Source organism: Gopherus flavomarginatus, chromosome 2 (assembly GCF_025201925.1).
Source record: "Gopherus flavomarginatus isolate rGopFla2 chromosome 2, rGopFla2.mat.asm, whole genome shotgun sequence".
Taxonomy (NCBI): Eukaryota; Metazoa; Chordata; order Testudines; family Testudinidae; genus Gopherus; species Gopherus flavomarginatus.
Genome location: NC_066618.1, coordinates 2076679 through 2096875, shown reverse-complemented (window position 1 = coordinate 2096875; position 20197 = coordinate 2076679). Strand labels below are relative to the sequence as shown.

General features: G+C 56.4%; 1 protein-coding gene and 1 long non-coding RNA gene across 5 annotated transcripts; one reads left to right on the top strand and one right to left on the bottom strand.

Moving 5' to 3' along the window:
• Positions 1-123: 123 nt before the first annotated feature.
• LOC127045813 (zinc finger BED domain-containing protein 6-like) lies at positions 124-20195 on the bottom strand. Of its 4 annotated transcripts, none has more exons than XM_050942455.1 (3): positions 18783-20195; positions 7671-7714; positions 124-4798 (listed from the first exon to the last, which is right to left on the bottom strand). In XM_050942455.1, the coding sequence occupies exon 3, from the start codon at positions 4161-4163 to the stop codon at positions 765-767; it is 3399 nt and encodes a 1132-aa protein (XP_050798412.1). In that variant the 5' UTR covers positions 4164-4798; positions 7671-7714; positions 18783-20195; the 3' UTR covers positions 124-764. The 4 variants fall into 4 exon arrangements, with proteins under 4 accessions (XP_050798412.1, XP_050798411.1, XP_050798409.1 ...); XM_050942454.1 differs by lacking the exon at positions 18783-20195 and adding an exon at positions 8229-8288; XM_050942452.1 differs by lacking the exon at positions 7671-7714.
• On the top strand, positions 8329-12589 carry LOC127045953 (uncharacterized). The gene is made up of 3 exons (XR_007772862.1): positions 8329-8451; positions 11602-11661; positions 12271-12589. It is a non-coding gene; the product is annotated as an uncharacterized LOC127045953 (long non-coding RNA).
• Positions 20196-20197: the final 2 nt, after the last annotated feature.

Here is a 20197-nt window from a genome sequence, read left to right as displayed (position 1 = left end):
ATCAGCCCCGGGGCCGGGCACATACACACTGCACATGCTGAAATAAGATACACACCGTGCATACACACACACACACACCCTGTGCACACTCATACCGTGCACACGGATACACACCGTGCACTCACACATCTGCACACACACACCTGAACAGATATACCCTGTGCACGCTCACACATGCAGCTCTGCACACACATATACCCACTTTACACACACAGTGCACACAAAGATTTGCACAGAGATACACACTTCACACTCCCATCTGCACATGCACTCACACATACACACGCTGCAGTCACACAGACATGTCCTGGGTATGCTCACACATGCTGCACACTTGCCAACACACATGCGCCATGCATGTTCACACACACACTGTGACGCTCAGAGAAACACAGCCATGTAGGGCTGGTCACCACACCCAGCCCCCTGCGCTGAGGCAGCACACAGGGAAGCCTAGACTCTGACAGGGGTTTGTCCAACCTGCTCTTAAAACACCTCCAGCGATAGAAACTTTCCCCTAATATCTAACCTCCAGCCCCCTGGCTGCAGATTAAGCCCATTGCTTCCAGGCCGACTGGTCACTGTCCTCTTTATAGCAACTGAGACCAAACGGCCTATGGTTAGGAGCCACACCGAGCGCTGTACCCTCCCCCTTCAGCCATCTCTGCTCCATAAGGGCCCAGTGGCACCCAGCGCCGTGCATCCGGCCTGGCGTACCCCGGAGACGGGCGGGTGCCCCACTGCCTGTATCTCGGAGATGGTCTCTAAGCGGGCCGGGTCCCCTCCTCCCCGCTGCTGCTGCCTGTGCTGTCGTTCTCCGAGCAGATGAGGGGTGGCGGAGGGTAGTCGGGGAAGTTCCCCAGGTTGGCTCTCAGAAAGACAAGCCGCTCTGTGCTCTCCCCCTGCGGGGGGTGCCTCTCGGAGAAGGGGCTGTCTGGGGCAGTGAAGATGCGCTCCGAGAAGGCCCCCGAGGGTGGGCAGGACAGGTAGAGCATGGCCAGTTTGGCCAGGGCCGGCCAGAGCCAGTGCCGCTTCTCCCAGTACCCCAGCGGGTCCTCCCGGGCCCCGATGGTCCGGTTGTCCCGCAGGTACCTCTCCACCATCACACAAGCCGAGTGGCTCTCGGTGGGGAGGGAGGCCCCGCGGCCCTCAGAGGCCAGCAGCCCCACGCTCTCCAGGTGCTCGGTCAGGGTCTTCTCCTTCTGGATCAGTGGAGGCACCGCAGAGCTCTTCCCACTCGGCCCCCTGTCCCGACGGGGCTCTCTTGGCTCTGCCTCCTGGGGCTGCGGGGCCGCGTCCACGAAAGCCTTGCTGGGCTGGGCATTCCAGGGCGAGGAAGGGCAGCCAGTGGGTGAGGCCAGGAGCTCCTTCACCTTCCGGACCAGCAGCTGCTTCCAGTGGTCGAGGTCGGAGCCCAGCGGCAGGATGGCGTCCATCCTTCCCTTGAAGCGGGGGTCGAGCAGTGTGGCCAGCACGTACTCTTGGAGGTGGAACATCTCGCTGAGCCGGGGCTCCGTGGAGAGCTGCAGGGCCAGGCTCTCGGCCAGGCGCACAGCGGAGCCAGCCTCCTCCCCGGCCTGGCTCTCGAAGCGCCGGCGGATCTGCTGGAGGAAGATGTGCAGGTAGCGCACCTGCGGCAGCACCTGGCTCAGTGAGGCGTCGGCTGCGCTCGCCTCCCGCACAGCCATCTCGAAGGGCTGCAGCAGCTCCACCAGGCTGCGCATCAGCGTCCACTGGGTGGCGCTCAGGGCCAGGCCAGCCTCGCCCATTCGGTGCTTGCCCACGTACTCCTGCACAGCCGGCTGCAGCGCCAGCAGCCGCTCCAGCATGTAGTAGGTGGAGTCCCAGCTCGCCGTGGCCTCCTGCTTCAGCCGGCGCGGGGCCAAGCCGTGCTGCCGCTGCAGCTCCGCCAGCCCCCTCCTGGCCTCCGGCGAGCGGGCAAAGTGGGCACAGATGGCACGGGCCACCCCCAGTGTGCCCTCGATGCTGCGGTGGAGGCGCAGGAAGCCTAGCACCAGCTGGCTGAGGCAGTGAGCGAAGCAGGGGATGTGGGTGTGGCCGCCGTCCTTCGTGGCCCGCTCCACGCCAGGGCTGCCACCCGAGACCAGGAAGCCGGGGCTCAGGGAGTTCTGGGCCAGCCACAGCTGGAGCTGCTTGGCCAACACCTGCTGCACGCCACCCAGCGCCGGCTCCTCCTGCAGCGCCTGCACGCACAGCACCGCCTGCCTGCGCTGGCTGCGTGGCTGGCGCTGGCCTGAGTCCGAGCGGGGCACCAGCCAGTGCGCTGCCAGCGCCAGGTACTCCCCTGCTGGCCCCTGGGCCCACACGTGGGCGCTGAGATGCACCCAGCTGATGCTGGCCTGCTGCAGCTGCAGGGCCAGGCCCAGGCCGACAGCTTGGCACAGCTGGGGCACTGCCTTGCGGGAGAAGAAGGCCGGCGAGGGGACATGGTAGCGTGGGTCAGCCTGCGCCATGAACCGGTGGAAGGGCTTGGCTGAGACGAAGGAGCAGGGCAGGGCCATGCCGCACAGCAGCTCGGCAATGCTGCGGTTCCATGCCTGCGCCTGGGGGTGATTGGGGGTGTATTTGCCAGGCACGTCCCCATCCCGCTCGGCCAGGCCAGCTTGGTTCTTGCTGGGGGGCAGCAGGGCCACTGGGGCTGGCAGGGCTTTCTCCACCTTGCCTTTGGGAGGTGCCTCACTCTGCCAGCTGTTACACACAGGAGCTGGGGCCCCACCAGGTCTGGCGCAGGGTGATCTCAGGGGGTCCGATGTGGCAGGCGACATGAGAGACAGGTCCTCCTCAGGCTCCTCGTCCTCCGCCGGCCCCAGGCTCAGCCTCTCGGACTGGGTGCTGCTGGGAGGGGTGCCAGGTGCGCCAGGAGCCCGCCCCCGCCCCCACTCCAGCGGGTGCTTGCCCTCCAGGTGGCGCATGAGGGCCGAGGTGCCAAAGTGGCTGCCCAGTTTGCCACGGCTGACACTGGCCTGACACAGGGTGCAGACGGCCCGGCACACGTTGCTGCAGTCGATGTAGAAGAACTGCCAGACGGCTGAGGTGGACTTGCGACGCTTCGTGCCTGGTGGCACCAGCGGGTGGTTAGGGAGGCTGAGCTGCCTGGACTTGGGGAGCTCCTGGCCCACTAGCATCTCCAGGTAGGGTGTGGCCAGGTCCGACTTGGGGTGCCCTGCTTGGGCACAGCCCTTCATGCCCCTCCCCCGGCTCTGGGGGAGCAGCCTGCTGCTCTCACTGCTTTCCTCCTCGCTGGACTCTGTGGAGGAATCAGTGACTGGGGTGCCTGCCCTTCTCCGCCTCTCCTCCTCCTCTTCCTCACTGGAGTCGCTGATCACATGCAGGAAGCGGGGGGCACCCTGGGGCACTTGGAGGGGCACCCTGCTGAGGGTTTGGGCAGGGGAGCACAGAGCATGGCTGGTGCCAAACACAGTGTCCAACTCCTTTGCCACCTGCTCTTCCTCCTCCTCCTCATTCTCATTCTCCTCCTCCTCCTGGGCCCTGCCCCCTGCTCTCTTCCTCTGCCCCCACTCCAGCGGGTGCTTGCCCTCCAGATGGCGCTTCAGGGCGGTGGTGTTGCAGTGGCCCCTCAGCTTGCCGCGCCCGACGCTGGCCTGGCACAGGGTGCAGACAGCCCGGCAGGGGTCGCTAGCATCTGGGGAGAAGAACTGCCACACCTCAGAGGTGGTCTTGCGGCGCCGGGTGCGGACAGGGAGGCCAAAGGCCGGAGGTGCGGGGCGCTTCGCTGCCCATCCCTCCAGGAGAGCCTTGTCTACACCCAGCATGGAGGAAGGGTGTTGCCAGCTGGCCGTGACACAAGGCTGGCTGCCCGCACTTCGGGGGGCCAGCTCTGCCTTCTTCCTCTCATGGCTCCCTTCCCCACAGGCCGCCATGAATCCCAGCGTGCCACCCTCATGGCCCTCCTCCTCCTCGTCACTAAACTCCAGCTTGATCTCGATCTCGGGGACGCGCTCATGGTCGGAGCCTGGAGGCAGATGGCGGAGGTGGGCATCAGCAGCTACGGCGAAGGGGAAAGCACCTGCAGCATGCTCTCCTATGGCCCTGGGCAAAGTGGCACAGACGCCAGGGCTCAGCATAGCCGAGCTGCTGACTGTCCTCCGCTTCCCCAGCTTGCTTTCCTTTACCGGCAACATGCCTAGCGAAAAGGAGCAGGTTCGGAGAGGGAAACACCTAGGGTCAAAGGCAGCTGGCGAAGCAAGCGGTTTCACCCTGCCCCATACCCACTCCTTCCCCTCAACAGGAGGAGACGCGCTCGTTGACAGCAGCTGAGTCAGGTGCTGCAGGCCTTCCGAGCTGGGGGAGAGGCAGAGTCCTGTCCGTAAGCGCAGAGTTCAAAGCTGCACTTGTGGCTGGGGTAGGCTGGCAGAGCGGTCTCAGGACTACCAAGAAGGCACCAGAGGCAGGGTTCTAGGGGCGGGAGGCCGCCGGCTGCCGCTGCTCGTTGATTTCCACGTAGGTAGCAAGTCTGCTCACAAAGAACACTTAATTCAGGAGTTCATTCCTAAGTCCTCAATGGCTCCTCAGCCTCTCCGCCTGGCTGCCCCCGTCCTGGTGTCCATCCACAGGAAGCCATGGAGCTACAGCTGCTGTTACCCACTTGTTCTGGGTGAGGCAGCGTGGGGGACCCTGCCTGGGGTCTCTGCAGCAGGGCTCTGGGAGTCCGGGCCAGGCCCACGCATCTGGAACTGGGAGCCGGGAGCCCAGTTTCTCAGGACATGCCCAGGGACACACAGTGCTGGGGAAGATGGAGAATCCACCAGTTCTGGACCTACAATAGCAGAAAGGAAGCTCAGAATCCTACAAAGCAGCCCCAGAAGAGCAGCTGCCCGTCGCTGCCAGGTCAGGCCAGGGCACATAACAATGGCCATACTGGGTCAGACCAAAGGTCCATCTAGCCAGTGTCCTGTCTTCTGACAGTGGCCAATGCCAGGTGTCCTAGAAGGAATGAACAGAACAGGGAATCAAGTGATCCATTCCCTGTGGCCCATTCTCAGCTCCTGGAAAACAGAGGCTAGGGACACCATCCCTGCCCAGCCTGGCTAATAGCCACTGATGGACCTATCCTCCATGAACTTATCTGGTTCTTTTTTGAACCCTGTTATAGTCTTGGCCTTCACAACATCTTCTGGCAAGGAGTTCCACAGGTTGACTGTGCATTGTGTGAAAAAAATACTTCCTTCTGTTCGTTTTAATTCTGCTACCTATTAATTTCATTTGGTGACCCCTAGTTCTTGTGTTATGAGGAGTAAATAACACTTCCTTACTTACTTTTTCTACATCAGTCATTATTTTATAGACCTCTATCATATCCCCCCCTTAGTCATCTCTTTTCCAAGCTGAAAAGTCCCAGTCTCATTAATCTCTCCTCATATGGAAGCTGTTCCATACCCCTAATCATTTTTGTTGCCCTTTTCTGAACCTTTTCCAATTCCAATACATCTTTTTTGAGATGAGGTGACCACATCTGCACACACTATTCAAGATGTGGGCGTTACCATGGATTTATATAGAGGCAACATGATATTTTCTGTATTATCAATCCCTTTCTTAATGATTCCCAGCATTCTGTTCACTTTTTTGACTTCCGCTGCACATTGGGTGGATGATTTTGGAGAACTATCCACAATGACTCCAAGATCTTTCTTGAGTGGCAACAGCTAATTTAGGCCCCATCATTGTATATGTATAGTTGGGATCATCTTTTCCGATGTGCATCACTTTGCATTTATCAACACTGAATTTCATCTGCCATTTTGTTGCCCAGTCACCCAGTTTGTGAGATCCTTTGGTAGCTCTTCGCAGTCTGTCTGGGATTTAACTATCTTGAGTAGTTTTGTATCATCTGCAAATTTTGCCACCTCACTGTTTACTGCTTTTTGTAGATCATTTATGAATATGTTGAATACAACTGGACCCAGTACAGATCCTTGCGGGACACCTCTATTTACCTTGCTCCATTCTGAAAACGACCATTTATTCCTACCACGTGTTTCCTATTTTTTAACCAGTTACCAATCTATGAGAGAACCTGCCCTCTTATCCCGTGACTGCTTACTTTGCTTAAGAGCCTTTGGTGAGGGACCTTATCAAAGGCCTTCTGAAAATCTAAATGCACTATATCCACTGGATCCCCCTTGTCCAAATGCCTGTTGACCCCCTCAAAGAATTCTAGTAGATTGGTGGGGCAGGATTTCCCTTTACAAAAACCATGTTGACTCTTCCCCAACAAATTATGTTCATCTATATCTCTGACAATATTGTTCAAACTAGTTTCAACTAGTTGGCTCAGTACTGTAATTGCCAGGATCACCCCTGAGCCCTTTTTAAAAATTGGTGTCATATTAACTACCCTGCAATCATTTGGTACAGAAGCAGATTTAAATGATAGGTTACCAGCCCAGCTCCTGCAGACACACCAGAGTAACCAGCCTGATTCTAAAGAATTACAACAGTGGCAGAGCTAAGCACCACCAGGCTCTGCTGGGACAGATGCTGGGAGCTCTGGGGCTTGTCAACTAGGGCGGGTCACTTCTCCCCAGGTTCCCCCGCTCGCAGTCTCTCCTCCCCGCTCAGCACTTCTGTGGTTTATTCTCCCAGTCTTTCCCCCTCATCCCACAAAAATCAACCCCTCCCCTGAATATACACTTGTCCCCATCCACCAGGTTGCTGTGTCTCTCACACTGCACACTCACTCACACTGCCCTGCCTTGTGCTGCCTCTCTCACCCCCTCAGCACCTCCCCTGAACCCCCTCCCTCACACATCCTCCCGTACTCTCTCCCTTGCAAAACATCCACTCCCCCACCCCAAAGCCATGTGGCACCTTCCTCTGTCCATGCCCCGCCCCAAACGTGCTCAGCCCTTCTGCGCTCAAATGCCGTTCCCCGCTTGCCTGCCAAGCTGAGCCAGGGGGGATGTCCATGGGGACGTGGGTCTGACCTGGGGGGTGCAGCAGTGAGCAGGACAGAGGAGAGGGGTTCTAGCTTCTCTGTCCCGATTGCTCTTTTGTCTAGTGCAGTTCTCGAACTGTGGGTCATGACCACCAGAGCTGGCTTAGACTTGCTGGGGCTCGAGGCCGAAGCCTGAAGGATTCAGCCCTGGGTGGTGGGGCTCAGGTTACAGGTCCCCTGGCTGGGACGGAAGCTTTGAGCCTGCCCAGGGCAGTGAGGTTCAGACTTTGGCTTTGCTTCCCCACCCCGGGCAGTGGGAATCAGGCAGACTCAGGCTTCAGTCCCCCTTCCTGGGGTTGTGTAGTAACTTTTGTTGTCAGAAGGGGGTCGTGGTGCAATGAAGTTTGAGAACCCCTGGTCTAGTGGATCTGCCAGGCAGGAGCCTCGGGGATGGAGAGGAGATTGGGCAGCTCCCAGCCCGCTCCCCCACCACCTTAAAGCTGCCTATGGGTTATTTGTGCAGAGGCCTGGCCTGCCTTCATGTGCTTCACAAATCTGTGGGGAACTGCCACTGAAACGCAGCCACCTCTGGGGAGAAACCCAGCAGCCACAGGAGCTAGGCAGCCGTGCCTCACGCTGTTTGCAACGGGGGCTCAGCAGCCTGCAGGCTCAGGCCCATTGTAATTAGCTGAGCTGGGATGCCGGGATTAACCTCCGCACCCTTAGAAAAGAGCCTCCCGAGGAGACAAACCTGGCTCCTGCAGCTAAAAGACAGAGCCTCCAGCAGGGCAGCACCTGCACAGGAGAGAAGAACAGGGGTACTTGTGGCACCTTAGAGACTAACACATTTGAAACCTGTCATTATACATAGGGAAGAACGCCCACTGCTCAGCCCCCACCCCGCTCCCTGCAGCCCAGAGCTCCCCGAGCCCCCACCCCGCTCCCTGCAGCCCAGAGTGCCCACCAAGCCCCCACTCCCTGCCCAACCCCCATCCCGCTGCCTGCAGCTCCTGCTCAGCCCCCACCCCGCTCCCTGCAGCCCCCACTCCCTGCTCAGCCCCCACCCCGCTCCCCACAGCCTAGAGCTCCCCGAGCCCCCACCCTGCTCCCTGCCCAACCCCCATCCCGCTGCCTGAAGCTCCTGCTCAGCCCCCACCCCCCCTTGCAGCCCAGAACCCCCCCACCGAGCCCCCGCCCCGCCCCGCTCCCTGCCTTTGCTCTGGCCTCAGCCCCGCCCCCTTGGGTGCCGGCTGCCCGGGGGAGCGGGTGGGGTCCCCCCTCCCAGCACAGAGCCGCCCCCTCCCCTTACCCTGCAGCAGCGGCAGCAACAATCCGCCCGTTCCCCCCTCCCCCGGCAGGGCCTGCTGACCCCGCCCCCCCGCCGCGCCAGTACTAAAGATGGCCGCCATCTCCCATTGTTTGCAAGGGGCTCGAAGCTCCATTGCCCTCTCTCAAAATGGCCGCGACCTTCTCCTTTGGGGGCGGGGCGGAAGGAACTGCAGAGATGATGGACAGCTCCCTTCCCGGGGGCGGTGAGTGGGGGCCCGCCTGAGGGGAGCGCGGACCGACCCCCCCCAACTGCCTCTGCACCCCCGTCTGAGGGGAGCGCGGACCGACCCCCCCCAACTGCCTCTGCACCCCCGCCCGAGGGGAGCGCGGACCGACCCCCCCAAACTGCCTCTGCACCCCCGCCTGAGGGGAGCACGGACCCCCCCAAACTGCCTCTGCACCCCCGCCCGAGGGGAGCACGGACCGACCCCCCCCAAACTGCCTCTGCACCCCCGCCCGAGGGGAGCGCGGACCGACCCCCCCAAACTGCCTCTGCACCCCCGCCTGAGGGGAGCACGGACCCCCCCAAACTGCCTCTGCACCCCCGCCTGAGGGGAGCACAGACCACCCCCCCAAACTGCCTCTGCACCCCCATCTGAGGGGAGCGCGGACCGACCCCCCCAAACTGCCTCTGCACCCCCGCCCGAGGGGAGCGCGGACCGACCCCCCCAAACTGCCTCTGCACCCCCGCCCGAGGGGAGCGCGGACCGACCCCCCCAAACTGCCTCTGCACCCCCGCCTGAGGGGAGCGCGGACCGACCCCCCCAAACTGCCTCTGCACCCCCGCCTGAGGGGAGCACAGACCGACCCCCCCAAACTGCCTCTGCACCCCCGCCCGAGGGGAGCGCGGACCGCCCCCCCAAACTGCCTCTGCACCCCCGCCTGAGGGGAGCGCGGACCGACCCCCCCAAACTGCCTCTGCACCCCCGCCTGAGGGGAGCACAGACCACCCCCCCAAACTGCCTCTGCACCCCCACCTGAGGGGAGCACAGACCCCCCCCCAGCTGCCTCTGCACCCCCGCCTGAGGGGAGCACGGACCCCCCCCCAAAAACTGCCTGTGCACTCCCGCCTGAGGGGAGCACGGACCGACCCCCCCCAACTGCCTCTGCACCCCCGCCCGAGGGGAGCACGGACCGCCCCCCCAAACTGCCTCTGCACCCCCGTCTCAGGGGAGCACAGAGCCCCCCCAGCTGCCTCTGCACCCCCGCCTGAGGGGAGCACGGACCGCCCCCCAAAAACTGCCTGTGCACTCCCGCCTGAGGGGAGCACGGACCACCCCCCCAAACTGCCTCTGCACCCCCGCCTGAGGGGAGCACAGACCGACCCCCCCAAACTGCCTCTGCACCCCCGCCTGAGGGGAGCACAGACCGCCCCCCCAACTGCTTCGCAACTCCCCGCCCAAGGGGAGCACGGACCGACCCCCCCAAACTGCCTCTGCACCCCCGCCTGAGAGGAGCACAGACCGGCCCCCCTAAACTGCCTCTGCACCCCCATCTGAGGGGAGCACAGACCCCCCCAAACTGCCTCTGCACCCTCGCCTGAGGGGAGCACGGACCGACCCACCCAAAACTGCCTGTGCACTCCCACCTGAGGGGAGTACAGACCCCCCCAACAGTTTCTCAACTACCCGCCGGAGGGGAGCACGGACCAACCCCCCCAAACTGCCTCTACACCCCCGCCTGAGGGGAGCGCAGACAGAACCCCCCAAACTGCCTCTGCACCTCCACCTGAGGGGAGTGTGGACCGATGTCCCCAGACTACCTCTCAGCTCCCGCCTGAGGGGAGCGCGGACCGACCCCCCCAAACTGCCTCTGCACTCCCGCCCAAGGGGAGCACAGACTGACCCCCCCAAATGCCTCTGCACCCCCGCCCGAGGGGAGCACAGACTGACCCCCCAAACTGCCTCTGCACCCCCGCCTGAGGGGAGCACAGACCGCCCCCCAAACTGCCTCTGCACCCCCGCCTGAGGGGAGCACAGACCGCCCCCCAAACTGCCTCTCAACTCCCTGCCCAAGGGAAGCACGGACCGACCCCCCCAAACTGCCTCTGCACCTCCACCTGAGGGGAGCGTGGACCGATGCCCCCAGACTACCTCTCAGCTCCCGCCTGAGGGGAGCGCGGACCGACCCCCCCAAACTGCCTCTGCACCCCCGCCCGAGGGGAGCACAGACCGACCCCCCCAAACTGCCTCTGCACCCCCGCCCGAGGGGAGCACAGACTGACCCCTCCAAACTGCCTTTGACCCCCACCTGAGGGGAGCGCAGACTGACCCCCCCAACTGCTTCTCCACCCCCATCTGAGGGGAGTGCGGATCGACCCCCCCAAACTGCCTCTTTACCCCCGCCTGAGCGGAGCACAGACTGACCCCCCCCCAAAACTGCTTCTCAGCTCCCGCCTGAGGGGAGCACAGACTGACCCCCCCAAACTGCCTTCTGACCCCCACCTGAGGGGAGCACGGACCAACCCCCCCCCCAAAATGCCTCTCCACCCCCACCTGAGGGGAGCACAGACCAACCCCCCCCAAAATGCCTCTCCACCCCCACTTGGGAGTGCGGACCAACCCCCCCCAAACTGCCTCTCTATCCCCGCCTGAGGGGATTGTGGTCTCACCCCTGGCAGTTGTGGGGTCAGGGTCTCGGGTAAATGCTCGATGGGCCCTGCTGCCATGAACTCATGGGGCTGGCAGTGATGCAGGGCCAGGCTGTCTGCCCAGTGCCCACCCCAAACAGCCAAATGGCCATAACCCCAGGTGCCCACGTGAGGCTGAGTCAGGAGGGGATCTCCCCCCCCCCACCAAAGTCAGGGGCAGTTCTCAAACCCAGCCTACCCCGACCCCTCTCTCCTGGACCAGCGAGCCCCCTGAATCCAGGACCCCTTCGCCTGCTGCCAGTCATGCCTCTACCACCCCACCCTAGACACACACACCCCTGGCCTGGCCACCCTCCATCCCCAGTGCCCCACAGAACGGGAGAATGGAAGGAGACTGGCTGCCCCCCAACACTGCTCTGACCCAGAGGTGCAGATGACACTGGCGTATGTCTCCCCTTCTGGATGGCTGACGGCAGGGTTCACGGAAGGCCGAAGTGGCTGCACGGCTCTGGCCCCCTGCTTGCCTAACTGGGCCTAACATACCCTTGGGGCCATCCTAAGGGGTTTCTGCCCTGTGTGTCAGCCCTGCAGTCTCAGTCCTTGGGGAGACCCCACCAGCCGTGCCCGCCAGTCCATGCGAGGGGAAGTTAAGGGGCTTAGTGCCATGTTTTATTTATTTCTGTTCTTCACTTTGAGCACCAAGCCACCTGCTCCATCCCACAGAGCCTTTGCTCTGCTGTGACAATGCCTGTTTTCCTTAAAGCCCCAGCTCCTGGAGTCATGTGGATCTCTGATGATTTCAGACTTCATTCTTAAAGAACAAGTAAGTTTCTACCCCTCCTAGCTGTGAAGAAAGCTTCAAAATGTGACTCTAAGGGCTCAACAAGCAAGAGGCAAATCAAAAGAATGCCAAATCTATTTTTTTTTACAGAATCTCCCGCTTTTAAAGCCAATCTTGTGAGTTTTGGTGAGCCTGACTCATGATTTTTGACCATTTGGGATTGGCAATACTGCCATCGTTAGAGCTCTCACCCGGGTTCGATTTCCCTCTCCACTGGAGGAGGAGAAAGGCTTTGAACAGGGCTCTCCCAAGCATGCCCTAATCACTGAACTATGGAGTAGCCTGATGGGGGGCTCCGACAGTCTCCTCTATGAACTTTTCCCCTGTGGATAAATACTGACTGAGGGATTAGAGCTGGGGCTCGGGGGTGTGCCCTGAGTACTGGACTACATACGGAGTCACTCTCTCTCCGACCCAGTGACAGGGCTAGAGCAAGAGAATGAATGAATGACTAGTCCAATGAGCCCACCTTACCAAGTGCTCCAGATCGGTCTGTATAACTGACCTGTGCCCATCATGACTGATCACTCTGCCAATGTTTCTGGTGTCATCTGCAAATGTTACCAGCAAAGGTTTTCTCTTTTCTTCTAGATGCTTGAGAAAGCTAATGAATACCATTGGGACAAAACAGACACTAGGAGAAACACCCCCAAAGGAGGATGATTCTCGTTTGCTACCATGATCTCTCAGGTAGCCAATTTTTAATCCATTTAATATGGGCACATGGATTTTGTATAGTGCTAGTTTTTTTAACAGAATGTTATGTGGGACTCAGACAAAAGCCATGCAGAGGTCATCGCTACATTGTCATCAGTTATCTTTATCAACCAAACCTGTAATCTCATCACAAAGTGATGTAAAATGTGTGTGACAAGACCTGTGTTCCATAAAACCACGTTGATTGCCATTAGTCAGGCTGCCATCCTGTCAGTCTTTGCTGACTGCACCCCAGAGCAGCCTTGTCATGATTTTGCCCAGGATTGTTGTCAGGCTAACTGGTCTAAAGTCACTCAGCTCATCCTTTTTGGCGTTATTTAAATGTCTACAATATTTGCACAACAGTAGCATTTTCCCCAGTCCTCCAGAACTTCCTGGGTATTCCACAGTTTGTTAAAAATCAACATCAGTGGTTGAGAGAGCTCGTCAACCAATTGTTTTCATATGCTTGGGTGCAAGTTACCCGGTCCCGCCAATTAAAAAATTAACTTCAGTAGTTGCTGTTTAACACCCTACAGGATTCCTGTTGGAATAGAAGGTATTTCCTTATCACTATGAGATATGAATACATCATCACGCTTCATTCCAAATACAGAACAGAAAATTGATTCAATATTTCTGCCTTTCCTGGATCAGGATGGTCTATTTTAGCATCTTGACCTGGTATTAGACTTATACCATGGTTAGGATTTAATTTGTTCCTGGTATACTCTACTTAATGAATTCCTTCTTTTTGTCCTTAACTACACTGGCCATAGACTTTTTTCACTGCTATGCTGAGTTTCCCTTATCAACTATCTACATTTTCCTAATGGTTAGTTTGTATTCATTGCCATCAAATTCCCCATTTTTCCATTTGTTATATATTATATTTTTATTTTTAATTGCTAATTTCACTTCCCCTCTTAATGAGAATGTTACTCTTTTTTCAATGAAGAAGCCTTCATACATGATTGCAGAATTGTGGGCAGCATTTAGCATCTAATTAAGCATTCCTAAAAAGCTCCCAATTATCACTCCTCTCTTCACACCTCACACCCCCATTCCTTGAAGCCTGTAGTGTCATTTGCCTCTTTGTAATCTCTCTCTCCAGTAAAATACCCTGGAATTTCTTGGACGCAAATATATATTTTAAATGGTGAGTGTTGATCTGTCAGGTGGACTGGATGGTTTCCAGTGAAGCATCCTCCATTTCCACTGAAGTGCAAGGCCAGACACCTCCCATACAAAGAATGCCATTTTACCATCCTTTCCCTTTGCTTTGTAAGGCTGGCATGGCAGAAATTCTGTCCTGAACAGGATGTGTCAGACACTTGGTTTTTCTAACACTGTACCAAGGCCTCTTTGGGTTGCTGCTGATTTCCTTTAACACCTCCGGCAGGCTGCAGGGGATGTTGACAGGGCCAGTGCTACCATTAAGGCGAACTAGGCAGTTGCTTAGGGCGCCAAGATTTGGGGGTGCCCAAAAGCGGTGCCCTCAATTTTTTTTTCCAGGGTTCCTCCTGGAACGCGGTCGCTGCTCAACTTCTCCGGCCTCCCAGGCTTGCAGTGCCAATCAGCTGTTCAGCGCCGCAAGCCTGGGAGGCTGGAGAATTACAGCGGGAGCAGCGTGCTAGGGGAAGATGCGTAACAGAGGGCTGGGAGGGGGAGCTGCGGGGGGGGCTGCCTCAAGGTGGGGGGAGAGCTGCCATGGGGGGCACCTCAGGGCAGAGTAGGGGCAGGGCTGAGGTGGGGGGCGCAAGGTGGAAGTTTTGCCTAGGGCGCGAAACTTCCTTGCACCGGCCCTGGATGTTGAAGTGTCTTGCAGACGTGATTGGGGCTCAGGCTCCTCACAGCACATTTCTATGGGTTAGCCTCTCTTCCATTCACTATTACAACATGACCAGCGAAATGCTCACAGAAAAGCTGGATGCTTTAAAAGTTAATCCCTTTGGACGGCATCGGGTGTCTAACCACAGTTTCTCACTCGGAACACAGGCCTCAGCCCTTTACGGCTCAGGGACTGGGGGGTTTCCTTCCTAAACAAGTGAGTAAATCTGGAGTCAGCTCAGTGCGTCGCACGATGGGAAAAGCTTAGCTATGGAATGGGCAGGCGGGTGAGCCAGGTTTTGGAAGCTGTGAGAGGAGCTGCCTGTCTGCGGGAGGAACCGGCGTCTGTCTGAGATGTGACACTCAGTACGGGAGAGTGAAAGGGAGTTCAAGTGCCCAGCAAAGCCCGTGAGCTCCAGCTGGACTTGTGTGGTGTGCACGCCCCAAAGTACCTCACTGTGCAAAGTCCATATGCACTGAACTGCAACCATCCGACACAGAGGCTGGCGCTAGCCAGGGTAGAGACCTGTGTCTGGAGCTGAGAGAGCAGGGTTCTTGTCTGGTCACACCCACCCACGGGGGTCTAGGCTAGATTGGAGCTGAAGCATGGGGCTTTGTGACAGTAAAAAAAGCAGAGTGTGGGCCCATGGCAGGGGTCAGGCCTCATCCCATCTTGGTACCATCCCACCCTGGGGCTGGAGCATTGTGCCCTCATCACAACGCCAGCCCCCTGAGGCTCAGAGGGAAATGAAGCTGCTCCAAGCAGCCTGCAGCTCACAGGGAGAAAAGATTTGCCCAACTGGATCTAAGTTTCTAAAGTCTTATAAAAGTTGGCTCTGGTCGGAATAAAACCATCTAACATCCATCACCGGCCATTGGGCATATTTACCGCTAATAGTCAAAGATAAATTAATTGCCAAAATGAGGCTGTCATCCCATACCACCCCCTCCATACACTTATCAAGCTTAGTCTGGAAGCCAGATATGTCTTTTGCCCCCACTGCTGGGGGCGGTGCCTGAAGCAACCTCAACACACAACCCTGTACCCCTCCTCCCCCACATTCTTCCGCTTCCCGGAGCGGCACGGGGGCAGGGCAGGGAGCCTGGCAAGGAGTCTGCCCTGCCCCTGGTGCGCGCCGGGCCAGAGCCGCGCTAGGTAAACGCTGGGGGAAGGTGGGGAGGCCGTAAGGACCTCGTGGGCCACAGAAAATGACCTCACGGGCCACATGCGACCCGTGGGCCGCGTGTTTGAGACCCCGGTCTAATTTAAAGTCTAAACTTCATGATGGCCAGTTTGTATCCATTTGCTCTTGTGTCCACATTGGTACTAAGCTTAAATAATTCCTCTCCCTCCCTGGTATTTATCCCTCTGATATATTTATAAAGAGCAATCATATCTCCCCTCAGTCTTCTTTTGGTTAGGCTAAACAAGCCAAGCTCTTTGAGTCTCCTTTCATAAGACAGGTTTTCCATTCCTCGGATCATCCTAGTAGCCCGTCTCTGAACCTGTTCCAGTTTGAATTCATCCTTCTTAAACACAGGAGACCAGAACTGCACACAGTATTCCAGATGAGGTCTCACCAGTCCCTTATATAACGGTACTAACACCTCCTTATCTTTGCTGGAAATACCTCACCTGATGCATCCTAAAACTGCATTAGCTTTTTTAACAGCCATATCACATTGGCGGCTCATAGTCATCCTGTGATCAACCAATACTCCGAGGTCCTTCTTCTCCTCTGTTACTTCCAACTGATGTGTCCTCAGCTTATAAAAAAAATTCTTGTTATTAATCCCTAAGTGCATGTCCTTGGACTTTTCACTACTAAATTTCATCCTATTACTTTTACTCCAGTTTACAAGGTCATCCAGATCTTCCTGTATGATATCTCAGTCCTTCTCTGTGTTAGCAATACCTCCCAGCTTTGTGTCATCCGCAAACTTTATTTGCCCATTTCCACTTTTTGTGCAAAGGTCAGTAATAAAAAGGTTAAATAAGATTGGTCTCAAAACCGATCCCTGAGGGACTCCACCAGTAACCTCCTTCCAGCCTGACAATTCACCCTCCAGTACAACCCATTGTAGTCACCCCTTTAACCAGTTCCTTATCCACCTTCCAGTTTTCATACTGATCCCCATCTTTTCCAATTTAGCTAATAATTCCCCATGTGGAACCGTATCAAATGCCTTACTGAAATAGAGGTAAATTAGATCCACTGCGTTTCCTTTGTCTAGAAAATCTGTTACCTTCTCAAAGAAGGAGATCAGGTTGGTTTGGCACGATCTACCTTTTGTAAAACCATGTTGTATTTTGTCCCAACTACCATTGACCTCAATGTCCTTAACTACTTTCTCCTTCAAATTTTTTTACAAGACCTGGCATACTACAGATGTAAACTAACAGGCCTGTAGTTACCCAGATCACCTTTTTTCCTTTATTAAAAATAGGAACTATGTTAGCAATTCTCCTATCATATGGTAAAACCTCTGAGTTTACAGATTCATTAAAAATTCTTGCTAATGGGCTTGCAATTTCATGTGCCAGTTCCTTTAATATTCTTAGATGAAGATTATCTGGGCCCCCCCGATTTAGTCTCATTAAGCCAGTGGTTCTCAAACTTTTGTACTGGTGACCCCTTTCACACAGCAAGCCTCTGAGTGCAACCCCTCCCCAACTAAAAACATCTTTTTATATATTTAACACCATTATGAACACTGGATACAAAGCGGGGCTTGGGGTGGAGGCTGACAGCTCACAACCCCCCATGTAACCACCTCGCAACCTCCTGAGGGGTCCCAACCCCCCGTTTGAGAACCCCTGCATTAAGCTGTTTGAGTTTGGCTTCTACCTCAGATGTGGTAATATCTACCTCCATATCCTCATTTCCATTTGTCATCCTGCCATTCTCCCTAAACTCCTCATTAGCCTCATCAGAGACTGAGGCAAAGTATTTATTTAGATATTGGGCCACGTCTAGATTATCCTTAACCTCCACTCCATCCTCAGTGTTTAGCGGTCCCACTTCTTCTTATTTATATGGCTACAGAACCTTTTACTATTGGTTTTAATTCCCTTTGCAAGGTCCAACTCTACGTGGCTTTTGGCCTTTCTCACTTTATCCCTACACGTTCTGACCTCAATAAGGTAGCTTTCCTTGCTAATCCCGCCCATCTTCCACTCCTTGTAGGCTTTCTGCTTTTTCTTAATCATCTTTCTGAGATGCTTGCTCATCCAGCTTGGTCTACACTTCCTGCCTATGATTTTTTCCCCGTCTTGGGATGCAGGCTTCTGAAAGTTTCTGCAGGCCTCCTCTGCCTTTAGATCTACAAATTCTTCAGTCCAATCCACTTCCCTAACTAATTTCCTTAATTCTTTAAAGTTAGCCCTTTTGAAATCAAAAACCCTAGTCCCAGATCTATTTTTGTTTATCCTTCCATCTAGTTTGAACTGAATTAGCTCATGATCACTCAAACCAAGGTTGTCCTCTACAACCATTTCTTCTATGAGGTCCTCACTACTCACCAAAACCAAATCTAAAGTGGCATCCCCTCTTGTTGGTTCTTCAACTACTTGGTGAAGAAATCCATCAGCTATTGCATCCAGGAAAATCTGAGCCCTATTATTATTACTAGCACTTGTCCTCCAGTCTATATCTGAGAAGTTAAAGTCTCCCAAGATCACACAATTCCCATTAGTGTTTACTTCATTAAAAACATTAAAGAGGTCTCTATCCATCTCCAAATCAGACCCTGGCGGTCTGTAGCACACCCCAAGCACTATCTCAGGGGAGTCTCTAGTAGCTTTCTTTCCCAGTGTGATTTTTGCCCAGACAGACTCGGTCTTATCCATTCCATCACTTCTTATTTCTTTACAGTTAACCTCATCATAGATATACAGTGATACTCCACCACCTTTGCCTTTATTTCTGTCTTTCCTAAACAGCACATAGCCTTCAATACCCGTACTCCAGTTATGACTACTATTCCACCATGTTTCTTTTATCCCTATAATATCTGGTTTCACTTCCTGCACCAGTAGCTCTAGTTCCTCCATTTTATTACCTAGGTTCCTCGCATTAGTGTACAGACATCTTCATTTTTGCTGTTTGGCTCAGCTGTCTGGTTCCCAGCTGTGCCCCCAGGGCTGCCTTTGCCCACCTCATGCCACTAGCCCTCTGCACCTGAATGCCATCAGCTCTGCACTCCCTGCTGAGGCGTTTGCACTGGCTGCTGCCCCTGCAGGCTTCAGGGAGTGACCAGGCTGGCAAGCCGCAGGTCTTTGTCCCCAGCTTCCCCCTCAAGTGTCTCGCTGGGAGGCTTGGCCAGCTCTGTGGGCAGAGCAGCTCCCCCCTCACAGCCCAGCTTGGGCAAGGTCCCCTCCCCTGTCAAAAATGCAGCCAGATAGTTCCCCTCCCCTACCTCCAGGACTCTGATTGTGGGGCCTGCCCCACTCTCTCCTGACTATGGAGCTCAGCCGCCTTCCCCTTCAGCCTGTGGATGGAGGGCACTGGCCCTGTGTCCACCCCACACAAGGGCTGAAGGGCTAAATTAGGCCAATTAACATGTAGACCACTTACTGATGAAGCCCAGCGGAGGGAGGAACTGGACTGCATTTATAAAGCCAGGAAGCTGGCAGCAGAAGGGGGCTGCAGGCTGCATTCACTCCCAGGGAGAGGCACCGACAGTTACTCCCTCTGAGGTTAGAGCTGGTTCACCCAGAGAAGAGAGGGACCCGAAGCTGTAGGAAGGAGAACAAGGGCTGAGGGACAGCAGACCAGTTACTAGGTACAGGGTCCCTGGACTGGAAGCTGGAGTAGTGAGTGGCCCTGGTTTCCCTACCGGTTGCTAGGGAAGTGGCACCATCAGGACAGTGCCAGAGGACTGCCTGGGAATGGTTGTGTGGAAGGGCTTTGGGTAACCCTCAGAAGGGGAACCACGTAGTGACCTAGCCAGAGGGCCGAGTCCGGAATAGGTGGCTGCAGTTCCTGGAGCGAGAGGGGCTGCAGGGTGAGACAGGAAGGGTGAAGACACCGCCAGTGGAGGGCACAGTGCCTGGCACAGCTAATCCCCAGGATGGCCAGGAGGCGGCACCACCAGCAGTGAATGCACCCTGGCAATAGACAAGCTCTCCTGCTGCCCACCAGGCCTGGCACCAAGTCCCCCTCAGCCAGGAGTGACAAACCAAATCCATGAGTGTGATGAGCAATCTCTGCTGCGTGCGCCAGAAAGGGATCAGGGCCCCACTGGACAGTCCCTGCCTCAGTGAGCTCATGTGCCATCTCCACGCCTGCTACTGCTCCCCAGCCCCGCTCTGTCTCTGCGTCGCCTGTTAAAACAGCTGGCACCCAGACCAGGGATGTCAGTATCACAGATTCAGGGAGCTGGGGGGCCCAACCTGCTGCCCACAGCAGGTCTATCTCTGCCCTGCCAGGAGATCCTGGGTCAGGGATGGGGAAGAGGGAGCAGCCTGCATAGCTCAGGGAGGCTCTGCTCCGCCCTCCCTCTGCACCCAGTCATTTCACGCTGGGGAGGGAGGTAGGAACAGGCCCCTGCTGAGCTGCCCCCTCCTAGGTGGAGGGGAGGGCCTCCACGGCTGCAGGAGGAGCAAAGGTGGAGAATTGCTGGGGCTGCAGAGCCAGAGCCGATTTCTGCAGCGTTGAGGAGGCAGAAGAGGTGCAGAATCAGCTGATGCCGGGACAGAGTGGTGCAGAATGAATGGAAGTAGAACAGGGGGACAAGGGCAGGTGGGGACAAAATTAACTCCTTGGCAATTGTGCTTTGCGGGGAGAAGCTGGCAGCTCTCCCACCATGGCTGTGATTGGTGTGATTTCACCCAAACAGGACATTAACTCGTTTTTGTTTGTTCCAAAGATATTGGCAGGTATGGCGGGAACTTGTGAGCAGGCCCCTCTCGGTCCCAGGTTCCCCACTCTGTGACCGTCTCGCCGTGGACCCAAGCAGGTCTCACCAATTGTTCTCAATGCCCAGCCTC

Bases quoted from the DNA above. Each gene is read 5' to 3' on its own strand.
- LOC127045813 (XM_050942455.1), bottom strand. From the start codon at position 4,163: ATGTTGCCGGTAAAGGAAAGCAAGCTGGGGAAGCGGAGGACAGTCAGC.